The sequence below is a fragment of the Taudactylus pleione genome, unplaced genomic scaffold, assembly GCF_031769625.1.
Source record: "Taudactylus pleione unplaced genomic scaffold, aTauple2 ptg000314l, whole genome shotgun sequence".
NCBI classification, from domain to species: Eukaryota; Metazoa; Chordata; class Amphibia; order Anura; family Myobatrachidae; genus Taudactylus; species Taudactylus pleione.
The window spans coordinates 11,368,251-11,381,198 of NW_028284715.1; the positions used below are offsets into that span (position 1 = coordinate 11,368,251).

A 12,948-nucleotide genomic window follows, 5' to 3' on the forward strand; every position below is an offset into this window, starting at 1 on the left:
GATGGCCATTTTCAGCAGATTACATACGGACTAGCCGTCCACATGGACTCTGCTGAAAACGGCCATCCAAAAATGGCCGCTGCCAAGGAGGAGACAGACACTAGAGGTCCTACTGGACCTCTAGTGTCTGTTAGGCCAGCGCAAGTGCCGGGAGAAGATGCTGAAAGCTGCATCTTCTCCTGTGAAACCCCCTGGCAATGAGCAATAAACTTCATAGCAATGAGCATGAAACCCCCCTGGCAACGAGCATGAAACCGCCTGGCAACGAGCATGAAACCCCCTGTCAATGAGCTTATAACCCCATGGCAACGAGCATAAACCCCATGGCAACGAGCATAAACCCCATGGCAATGAGCATGTAACCCCTGGCAATGAGCATAAACCCCATAGCAATGAGCATGAAACTCCCTGGCAACGAGCATGAAACCCCCTGGCAATGAGCATGAAACCCCCTGGCAATGAGCATGAAACCCCCTGGCAACGAGCATAAACCCCATAGCAATGAGCATGAAACCTCCTGGCAATGAGCATGAAACCCCCTGACAACGAGCATGAAACCCCCTGGCAATGAGCATGGAATCCCTGGTAATGAGCATAAAACCCCTGACAATGAGCAGGTAATTTTAAAGTAATTAGAAGTCTTACTGTGGGGCATAAAATGGTGTCAGGCAAATATGTAAGTGGCACTTTGGTAATAGGCATTATAATGTGTGGCATAATGTGTAATGGGCATTATGGTGTGTGGAATAATGTAAGTCACTATACCAGGGGCGTCTGACTAGTGCTCTGCCTTATGGAGGAGCAAGGACAAAATCCAGGTACGGGAAGGGAGGGGGCGCAAAATTGCTGCCATGCACCGGGTGACAGATATCCTAGTTTCGGCTCTGACAAATGGCTTCAAATTTTTAAAAATGTGGATGATTTGTTATGAAGGTAAGCAGTAATCTTTTCCCTAGCGGCTAAATGCCATATTTTGTTGATAACTGCTTGTAGGGAGGGAGGATCAGGAGGCTTCTAATGAGAAGCTATAAGGCATCTAGCTGCAATAAGGATCTGGGAAATTAGTTTATCCAAAGATGCAATAGGGAGCCCCAGAAGGAGAGACCATGGATCTCTGACAATTATTGAGGTGATCACTTTACTTGCTAGGGCTGCCACCTCATCCCAAAATACTGAAGGGAAGGACCACCAGACATGAATGAAGGTGGCTTTCTCCCCACAACCTCTCCAACAAAGCTGAGATGTAGATCAGAATATCTTTAATTTGTGTAGAGATAGACAATCTAGAGACCCTTTCTCGGATTGTGGACCAGGAATCCTCCTCCAGAGGGACCCCCAAATCAACCTCCCACTGTAACTAAAATTTTGGAATTGGGGGCTTCAGTAGAATGCAGTTGCAGGGTGTATAAAGATGTAATTATATCTGTCATAATGGGATTATTTAAACAAAATTGTTCCAATTAGGTCATTGCGTGAGAGTGTACCAAACAGTGTAGAGATGTAACAAAGTGCTTCAGCTGGAGGTAAGTAAAAACATTTACATCTGGGAAATAAAACCCAGTCAGTAAGTCATACATGCAAATAACATTTTACACCACGAGTGCCACAAACTTGCCTCTAGCAATCCAAGACGCCCAAAGTTGCCCCAAAGAGGAGTAAGAGGGGAGGGGGTGGAAAGAAGTTTAAATTTGGGAGTACACTGATCCCAAATAGTGCAACAAAAGTCGACTATTGAGAAGAGACAGACAATGGACGGTGCTTTGAGGGGATCCCAAGCATAGAGGGAAGACAAACGAGCTTACAAGCAGCAATCCCCAATTCCACCAATCTCAGAGAGACAGCAGGAGCAAACCATGCTACGGCCTGACTGACATGTGCAGCCCAATAATATAATTTAATATTCGGGAACCCACGAACCCCATTGGAAGTCTCTCTTCGTAAATTTTAAAAACTGGTCCTAAAGATCTTTTTCTTCCAAACAAGCTGCATGAATCGGCAGTGTCTGAAATAGAGAAGCCGCGGGAGGAGATTCTTCCTATACCTGTTTTAATGAAAAAAAAACTAGTTTCAAAAGAATACCATAACTCGCAAAATGCCCCATATACCTATATTCTCTACAATAGGTCACTGTAATTTTTGCAGCCAGGTAAGTTTATAATCATTCACCACTATAAGTCAGATTTCTCTCATTTTTTTGTATACTCTTTTATTGGGTACAATAGAGAACCTCATTGGTCAAGGTGGTTAGTTGGGATCGGCACTCCATTCCTGAAAAAAACATAGCTGATTATGTGTCCATGGATAACAGCTTTATGTGCCTCCCATACCAATGGAGTACAAGAAGAGTCTGAGGCGTTCGTAGAGTAGTCTGCGAGAGAGTTTTATTTTTTCCCGAAATTTTGGGATGTTCAAAAGGGTTTCATTAAGACGCCAAGGAGGTCTAGAAGTTGAAATATCAATAAAATCAAAAGATGCGGTTATGACAGAGTGATCAGACCACAGATTTCTTATTTTATTTGTACAATATGCTTTAGTGAGAAGTATATGTATTCAGCACCCCATACATTGAAGCAATCAATCTGTGAATAGAGGTCTTGATCAGCATTTATGTTCAAAGGCAGAAATTGCCTGGCGTGTCTTATGATCCCTGTCAGTGAGTAAGTATAATGCGTATTGCAGGTATGCTATTTGTAACGTTCCCAGGGAGGTGTAGATGAGGCCAAAGAATAGTATGGGCACACCGATGCAAAATGTGCCCAAGATAACCATCTAAAAGGCATAAATTTGCCTGTTTGGAGGGAGGTGACTTGTGTGTATTCCGATTCGCCTAACACAGGGGTTCCCAACCACGGTCCTCAAGGCACACTAACAGTCCAGGTTTTAAGGATATCCATAGTTGAGCACAGGTGACTTAATTAGTACCTTAGTTATTTTGATTTAACCATCTGTGCTTAAGCATGGCTATCACTAAATCCAGGACTGTTAGTGTGCCTTGAGGATCTGGCCTAAGATGTCTAAAATATGCCCAAATATGCAAATGCAGTTTAACTGCTGTGGCTGTGATATAATAATAAGATTACAGTGCATTAAACGCCTCTTTTTTGTAATTTTGTTTTTAAATAAACTTTATTTTTAAAGAATACATTTTTGACAATATACAACAGTACAACAAGGAAATAAAGGCGCCTTCTCTGAGGCCAAATTGTAGCGCAAAAGATTATCCAGATTGCTAGCTTTGTCCGAGATTAATTAGTAGATATTTTCCCAAGAATGACAGCATCACCTCTAGTACCCTAGGTATGGCTGCTGTTCTGCTTCTGACTGCTGCTATGCTACTAACAGGAACACTTAGCGAAGATCACCGCTTTACTTCTGCTGTGGCTCTGACTGAACGTACTCACTGAGTACTATGTTTACTAGTAGCGCTTGCCATAAAGCACGTGGACAACCACCTCATACTGAGCTCATGCATTGGTATTAACCCCTTCACCGGCAGTGTGGGCTATACCAAGCAGTGGGGTTTACATTGATATATAGACCTTTGGACAAAAGTTCAGTCAATGACTACATTTTATATATAATCCTTTACCGTGATTGCTTTATCTTCAGCAATTGTATAACCTTTGTGACTTATCCCATAATCTCGCGTCCTCTTAGTAAACCATATATGCATGTTCTCGATCTTTCCCGCCCTGGTTATTGTAACCTAGTCTAGCATTTTATTGCTTGTTTTGATAATTTACAACCTGTACAAAAGCAGCAATAAGAGTTATTTTTGGGTATCCTGTTCTTCTGACAGCTTTGCGTCATTATGACTCCACCTTCCAATGCCGCGAATCATCATCTCACCGCAGAGAATGGTGGGGATGATGTCACAGCCAAGGGCAAAAGGACCAGTCCCATGAGAGGAGGATGCTGCTCCAACCTCCTAATGACAGAAGCAGCAGTGCGAGGTCAAAAAGCTTGTGGTGACGCCCTAGGGGCTCGTACCGGCCCTGCTTGTATGGAGCTTACAAATGATACCATGCAGCAGCCAAGAAGTGTGCTCTATTAAATGTCAGCTAACAAAGGCTTGTGAACGGAGTGTTAAAATAAACTGTAAAGAAAACACATTTGAAAATGAAATCATACTTGAACACTACACTGTTGGAGAGTAGAACGTCAAACACTTTGACAAAGTAACAATACGCTGACTCTTAACTAGCAACATTTAACATTCCCACAGTATTCACGTTACCGCGGTGCCAAGTTGACCGCAAAAGGTAATTCTGTGGAGGTCCCAAATTCAGAAGAATTAACCCTGTCTAAAACACTTAACTTCTCAATGACAAAAATGCATTCTCTTACAATTAACATCAAGAAATCAGCCCCAGCTCGATCCAATTAATGGAAAGCAGATGTTTAATTCTGTTATTGATTTTTTGATCTACTCTTCCAATTTCCCAGATATCTGTGACTACTTCTGCACATGCAGCAGGATGAAAGCAAAACAAGCCGAGTGCAGCGGAATACTGAGAACCAGAGAAAGAAGCCATCTGAACCGCTCGCTTAACAAAGCTCTGCGAATGGGCGGCAGCATGACAAATTTCACTGTCAATTCCAAACCCCAGCACAAATATAAGCCTACAAAATTCCTTCTAGCTCCACTGAGGACTGAGAAACTGGAGAAGAGCGTCCAAACGATATCTACTTTGGGAATGTGTCTAGAAAATAGCTTCCAACTGGAATAGTTTTGTGTTGTTTACTATGTACACAGCCTACTCAATACCAAAAGGACCTTTTAGTGGATTCCCGCATTGTTCTGTGGAGTCAGCAGACTTTAAGCATGCACATAGTGGATTATCAATGTATACTTGTAAAGTTGGTAACTTGCTGTAAAGCTAGGTAGACACTGTGCAATAATTGAACCGATCAGAGTATTTGGCAGCTCTGTCCCATAATCTCAATTGGCCTGGGGCCAATTATCTTTCCAAAAGCAGTTGGATTGGGCGAACACCATAACAGGGCTTTTCTGTGCCTTGTGCCACATCCCCATAGTGCATGACGTCATGCAGAGGGGGAAGGGCCGGCAGCATCGGAAGCACTCACTAGAGCATCCTCAGAATGCTCCGGGGGGCGGCAGGAGCTGCTGCGTTCATGTCTGCAGCGTCCTCAGGTTGCTTCTGGCTGCAGCGTGCCATTTCAGGAAACCCGCTAGCCAGATGCAGGGGCAGTGGGTGAGTGAAGGGTGCCGCCCAAAGGGCTCTGCGCGATGGCACAGCTTGTACACCCCTAGTGATCGGATAACCTGTATCTCCAGCATAAATACTTTACAATGTATACAATGCCACATGTACGACATTTGTCTTATCCATAAATGAAAGTACAGCAAATATTTGGAACCTTGATTGGATCGATATGGTCATATTATTACCCTCTATACTTTACATTCAGTTCCGGTAACTGTGTCTGTGAAATCATGAAGGATGTGCGTGTAACAAGATCTACCTTTGGTCATCCATGGAGCTGGCACTGCTATTCAGCACGATTCTCCAAAGGTGGGACGTTACTAGATCCCTCTGGCCGCTGACCGTGGTGATACTGGGCAGCTGAAGCTCACATGGCTTGCTCTCGGATAGACTGAACTCTCGAAAGGCAACAAACGACTGCTGGAGTTCATCCCAGTATTCAAGGCTACAAGGGACCTATAAAAACAACGAGAACTCCAGTTATTTCAGCTTTAAAAGTTAATATGCAAGGAACTATGCAAGCATGCAAATCTAGCCTAAAAAGACCTCAAAGAAGTCTAAATAAATAAATAAATATGAAAAATATACAACCATACATAGAAATCATTATTTAGAAGTGACTCAGAATAGCTGCATGACTCACAATGGAACATACTTAACAAAGAGGGAACTAAAAAGAAAAAAAAAATTCTCAAGCATAAATTAGCTAATCAAGTAGCATAACGAATTGTAAAACAACATGACAATTGTGTTTGAGCCCTGGAACTTTGTCTTACCAGTCACTGAAAGTCAAAACTTTCCACATTTTCCCATCGATTTAAGACATTAAACTACAGTACAATGTCTCAAATAGCGGCAATATCTGAAGTGGCTTAATAATGTTACCAAACCTTCCGAGTGACCAATATGGACATGTAAGCCTCAGAAATTCATAGATAAGTTTTGCTATCGCGCAATAAGCAGTGACAGAAAGCATTTCTTATCGCTAGAAAATAACAGATAGGCCTATGGACTGAAAGGTGAATTGTACTTCCATGTTCTATAGCGCTTCTTTAAAGTGAATCAATATTTATCAGAATGAAGACTTGATTTAGTGATGTCACTAGTTCTAATGAATTGCTGAATTACAATCGATCCAGCAGGTGATAACACTAGCTGCAGAGTGCAGTCCAGCAGGTGATAACACTAGCTGCAGAGCGCAGTCCAGCAGGTGATAACACTAGCTGCAGAGTGCAGTCCAGCAGGTGATAACACTAGCTGCAGAGTGCGGTCCAGCAGGTGACAACACTAGCTGCAGAGTGTGGTCCAGCAGATAATAATACTAGCTGCAGTCCAGCAGGTGATAACACTAGCTGCAGTCCAGCAGGTGATAACACTTGCTGCAGAGTGCAGTCCAGCAGGTGAGAACACTAGCTGCAGAGTGCAGTCCAGCAGGTGATATCACTAGCTGTAGAGTGCAGTCCAGCAGGTGATAACACTAGCTGCACAGTGTGGTCCAGCAGGTGATATCACTAGCTGTAGAGTGCAGTCCAGCAGATGATAACACTAGCTGCAGAGTGCAGTCCAGCAGGTGATAACACTAGCTGCAGAGTGCAGTCCAGCAGGTGATAACACTAGCTGCAGAGTGCAGTCCAGCAGGTGACAACACTAGCTGCAGAGTGCAGTCCAGTAGGTGATAACACTAGCTGCAGAGTGCAGTGCAGCAGGTGATAACATTAGCTGCAGAGTGCAGTCCAGCAGGTGACAACACTAGCTGCAGAGTGCGGTCCAGCAGATGATAACACTAGCTGCAGTCCAGCAGGTGATAACACTAGCTGCAGAGTGCATTCCAGCAGATGATAACACTAGCTGCAGAGTGCGGTCCAGCAGGTGATAACACTAGCTGCACAGTGTGGTCCAGCAGGTGATAACACTAGCTGCAGAGTGCGGTTCAGCAGGTAATAACACTAGCTGCAGAGTGTGGTCCAGCAGGTGATAACACTAGCTGCAGAGTGCAGTCCAGCAGGTGATAACACTAGCTGCACAGTGTGGTCCAGCAGGTGATAACACTAGCTGCAGAGTGCAGTCCAGCAGGTGATAACACTAGCTGCACAGTGTGGTCCAGCAGGTGATAACACTAGCTGCAGAGTGCGGTTCAGCAGGTAATAACACTAGCTGCAGAGTGCGGTCCAGCAGGTGATAACACTAGCTGCAGTAGAGCAGGTGATAACACTTGCTGCAGAGTGCGGTCCAGCAGATGATAACACTAGCTGCAGAGTGTGTACTGCACACATTTGCAGACACACAAACTCAAACACATTTGCTGTTCCTGACCACACATTATTGGAATAAACTAGTCCCCCCTACACAACAGCAGGAATGAAAATGCTTAGTACAAGTTTGTGCCTAAAACAATCCCAATTAGTATTATTAGGGATTATATCGCATCAATTGGGATTGTCAGGAAACGCCATCTACATTGCAGCTCTCTGTGACGTCATGAGTAATATGATAATAATGATGGTAACTGAAAAGTGGCCAGGATTAGAGCCAGTTTGTAGCCACTGGACCATAAAAATATTAGGCGGCCACATTAACACAAACTTTAAGATAAGGAAACATTCACAGTGCTAGACCAACCACATCATCAGGATGCTCAATTGGCAGCGTGCTAGCATCCCAAATTGCAAGTGCAAAGTATATGTGACTATGCATAAAAGCGCTGTGCGTTTGATAGCTGGTTAACATGCGGTAACCAGACGTATGCGGCTCTGAGCTTATGTCAATCAATGTCCATAGCCTATCAAATTCAGTGGAGTTTTGAGCATACACAAACACTGCTGAAATGCGTGGGCTCTGCTGATTAATAAATTAGTTTAAAGAAACATGACACCGCAGCCTAAAATCCACTACCAGAATCAGCACCATGCAACATGGTCTGGTCACACGAAAACCGAAGCACGTAGCCCTGCTAAAGAGGGAGCCAGCACCAGGTTACAGAGCCAGGGCTGGCATCCCCTATCAGCATAGAAACCCATAGTGCAGAAATCCCTGATATAGTGGAACCAACCAAGCTGATTGGAGTGGTGCTTGAGCCTCTGGTTGTGCTAAAACCTGCATGGCCTCCCGTGAAACGCCCTGGCACCACCTGGGATTTGTGTATCAGAATACTGGAGGAAAGAAAAAAACAGCAACAGTGGGGTATCAACTTTGCCATCCCATTAATCCAGAAGTGTTGAGGGATCATTATACACATGCAGTATTTACATTTGTAGCATTTTTTATTTTTAGCAGGTTCTGCTTACTTTTGAAAAACATAAGACAATAGAGATCACCAGTTTATTACACTGTTGTAATATTGTATCTCCTAATCCATTGCAGAGTTTCCGCTAGGCTGTTTTAGAGGGGTGCCGCACCCCGACCGATTTTAAAGGGGCAAAATACACCCTGCCCCGCTAAAGCAGCCTGCCCTGTGCTCTCCCCACCCACTGCCCGCAGTGTCCTGGTGGGAAAAATTGCATTTTTTTGAGAGCCACCAGGTGATAAGTTGTTGTGTGCATGCGCACGGAATCTATTCACAGTGAGGGGACAGCTTGGGGGAAACCCAGCACCTCTGTAAGTGATGAGCTCGCCCCCAAGTGTGATGAGTTGGGGGAGTGCCACAGAAACACGCTCCCTCTCCCATTAGGCCATGCCCCCTTTTTGTGAGCCCGCACCTTAGCGCCCTGCCCCGACCCGGTCTGGCGGAATCACTACAAGTGGTTCTGAAACTCGGTACTCAGGACCCCAAACAGCTCACATTTTCCAGGTCACAGGTTTATTCATTACTAAAAGATCCACAGGTGGAGCCAGTGTCAGTCTGGAGCATGAAGGGCCCCACCAGCGGAATGCAGTGGTAGGGGCTCATGCTTGAAGGGTGTGACCAGCCATCACAGGGGGTATATCCAATCATTAGAGATAACATACAATAGCCTGCAGTCAACATGGATACTACAATGCATGGTGTAATATATATAGAAAACACTGATAGTGCATGCAGTATAATCTACAAGTTTGTGCACTCTAATGAATAAACCACAGTCCTGGGAATACAGTTTAAGGTAACATAATAAAGAACACGATGGTGAATACTGAATACACCAAACTGAGGCACTCTACATAAGATAGGGGACCCCTGTACACATCAGCCTGTGTCTACAATTCAATAAGAACTGTTTTAGGTCTAGAAAATGCCATTCTAACAAAGAGCCTGATTCAGAGCCGGACGCAATTAGCGCTCGCTCGTCCAGAAAATAGGGGTGGCTATTCAAATTAACCGTTCGCTCTTTGCGGTCTGTTCACGCCTCTAGGTCTGAACGAGCGAACAAAACTTGCGGTCGTTTTTTGGAAAACTACGCCCCCTGGCCGCTCGCATCCTACGTCATGTCCGCTATTTATTAGATTAATCGAGTACATCGACCAGGGTATGAGCTGCTCGCTATTCTTGTGGCTGGTTTTTGCTACCACAATTTTGCGAGCAGTTCTGTCTATAAAATAACCCAGTGACTTGGTCAATGACGCTGCTTTTTTAATTATGCACACCCATAAAACGCCCGTTTTGACCTTTAAGCACGCCTGCGTTCGGATCTCCACTCCCCGTTTTCAAGCACCTTCCCCTGTTACCACCCACATACGCCTCTTTCTGTCACTCAAATTATCAGGCATTCGCTATTTTGCGAGCACATGAATTTTGACAGCACTGACTGGTTCGCGCATGCGTATAACGATCCGTACGCATGCGCAGTTGGGCAAACATCGCTCGGAGCGAACGAGCGGCCGCTTACGAGCGGCTCTGAATCAGGCCCAAAGTTCAATTATCTAAGTTATAACCACTGGAATGACTTACATGTTGGTTAAATTTTTTTTTTTTCACAACTACATTGCAGTTTGCAATATGCTATATTTTAAATGTAATTTTCACACATTAACCCAACAGATAATATTGATAGGCAGGAGGGAGGATCTAGGTGTGAGTCTGATTTTCTTATTCAGAATCAGATGACTCCACAGGATCTGAACATTTTTATTTTTCAAAGTATCGTCCTTCACATTCAATATAGTTATTTGCAGCGTTTCAACAACGATTCAATGACGTACAGTAGGACTGTTTTGTGACATCACTTTTAGTGTTGCAGCTGTGGCATTTTTCACTACATCATCTGATGAGAACGTCTTCCCGCGCAGTTGTTTTTTCAGGGTTAAGAATGCCCAGAAATCACAGGGTGCTAAGGCCGGGGTATATGGAGGGTGTTTCAGTGCTGTCCCATTCATTTCAGTCAGTGCTGCCAATGCAACAGCAGCAACATGTGGTCGGGCATTGTCTTGGAGCAAAAACCACTGTTTCTTCGGCAATTGTGGTCTTTTCTTCCTCATGGCTCCATGCAAATTGTTTTTCAGGACGTTTGCATAGTAGTCACCATTAATTGTCTGTCCACGTGGGAACCCAGTGTTATAGGATCATACCATGTGCAATGCGCATCAAAGAACAGCAGAAGCATGACTTTACACGGCAAAGGAATCACACGGAATGGGCGGAGGGGAATTCCCGTGTTTCCATTCACTGGACTGTTGTTTGGATTCCGGATCGTAATGACGAATCCACGATTCGTCACACCTCACAATCGATGTCAGCATATCGGGTATCCTCTCCGACATTCGAACAGTGTTCTTGCACGATTCAACTCGTCATTGTATCTGCTCTTCTGTGTGATTTCTGGGTACCCACCTGGCACACACACGATGCATTTTCAGTTCATTTGTCACAATATGCTGAACCCGTTCGAATGAGATGCCAAGTGAAGCCGAAAGTTCGCGTAAAGTTACCACCTGTCATTTTGCAACATCTCTGCAGCTTTGGCAATGTGGACATCTGTAACCGTGGTGGATGGTCTCTCAGAACGCGCTGTCAGTCACTCGCATATTACCGTCTTTGAAGTGCTTCCCCACCGAAATACTGGAGCATGGTAAATTGTTTCTCCACCGTATGCTTGCCGTAACATTTCATGAGTTTAATTTCCGCTTTTTCCAAGTTTAACACAAAATTCAATCACACATCTCTGCCGTAATCTCACAGACACGTCTCCCTCATCCGCCATGACGAAATGTACGATGATCCTCCACTCGCTGTGACCAAACAAAGAAGACTACAGCAGTCCAGGTTCAGACAAACCAATGTATGAGCATCACAATAACCAGCATAGCATTACCACATCTACCTATGGGACAGAAAAACAGTGGCATTAAAAGGGCAACCCATGTACATAATTTAAATGCGCATGGGTAACAAGAACACAAAAATACACCTACTCCAATATGCTACCTAGAGAATGCACTATTTGGAAGTTATACAGTATAGGATATTACTTGAATTGTGACATATTTTGTGCAGTAAATCAGCACAACATCTGTTAGTAACTTATTTATTAGCGCTTTGGTTCTACTTTTACATTTTTATTTTTTAGGGCAGCTCTGTGGCCTTTAAGAGGTGTCTTCTTCTGTGCCAATGTCTCTCAATGTCACCAGGCGACATATCAAAAACTGAAGCAAAATGATTTAGCCTCACACAACGCTCTTTGTTTAGTGAGCCACAGGACTCATAATGGGTGTAACTACTAAAAATACATTTATCAGGTTCCTACAATTGACTATATTTGTCTTTTCAAACCTACGTTCCTTGGGTCACATTGCTAGCAATAAAACTGTAACACTATAACTATTTCAGGAAGATCCTCTAACCACGAGAGGTCAGAGAGAGAAGTAGCAAGGCCGCCGACTGCAGTTTGTAATAACAGCAGTAACAATGAACCAACTGATAATGACTGTATCCCAATGTTCCAGATTCTACCACCTGTTAAAAGATCAAGGATGAATCTCATTCAAAACCCACAGTGTAACCACAGAAATGCACACGCAGCTGGATCGTTTTTGTAATAACTTGTGTATTTCCCTACGGGTCACTTTAAAAAAAAAAAATAATAATTAATCTATTATTTAGTTATAAACAACCTTCCTTCTATCAAGAACTTAAACTTCTTTAGATTGCGTCTCTCCCAGGGTGGGCTTGCCTTGGAGAGAACATGGTTTCTGTTCCAGTAACAACTACCGTACAACTGCATGTACACAGAAGACAGGAAGTGTGTGCGTTTTATCTTCTACAAGCAAGGCCACCTAAGTGAAGTGGAGGCCGCAGAACACAATATCATCTTGTATTAGGTAGAGGACGCCAGATCACGCTGGGATCATAAGCCTGGCTTCCTGAGGATGAATAAACTGCTTGCTTGTCGAGTGAGTGTTTCTCCTCTCTTTTCTGTTATGCGGCCAAACTCTCCTTGAATACAAATCGTCCATGTATTCAGCAAAAGAAGAAAAAACTCCACATGTCCTCAGACAAGGGAAATCTTGGCGAAGGGAGCTGTAATTCAGTACGAACATTTTTCTTATAACACTGATCTGTATCAGTCCTGCTGAAGGTAATTCAGAGCTGACAAAAAGTCGCATGTCAAAAGTTATTCCAATAACTATTTTACATACCAGGCTAAATAAATACACTTAAATGACAAACAGATCTCCCAGGCAAAAGCAAAACAATGGATTCCTGTTTCAGAGGGTAATCGGTGATACACAAAGTTCTCCCACGGCACTCGGCATAGTAAACGTTCTCTTATAATCATTGCAGGTTCCTTTGTTAGCTGCACCTGCCAAG

The 12,948-nt window shown here is 43.8% G+C and overlaps 1 protein-coding gene across 6 annotated transcripts in view; it reads right to left on the reverse strand.

The window, feature by feature from the left end:
* VPS13B (vacuolar protein sorting 13 homolog B) overlaps positions 1-12,948 on the reverse strand; it is a 1,086,122-nt gene that overhangs the window by 127,753 nt on the left and 945,421 nt on the right. For all 6 annotated transcript variants that reach the window (XR_015869381.1, XM_088442693.1, XM_088442694.1 and 3 more), the window contains exon 40: positions 5,488-5,684. Coding sequence is in view for 5 of the 6 variants with exons in the window: in XM_088442693.1 (XP_088298819.1) it covers positions 5,488-5,684 (197 nt within the window). In the remaining variant the exon portion in view is untranslated. The remainder of the gene's footprint in view (positions 1-5,487; positions 5,685-12,948) is intronic.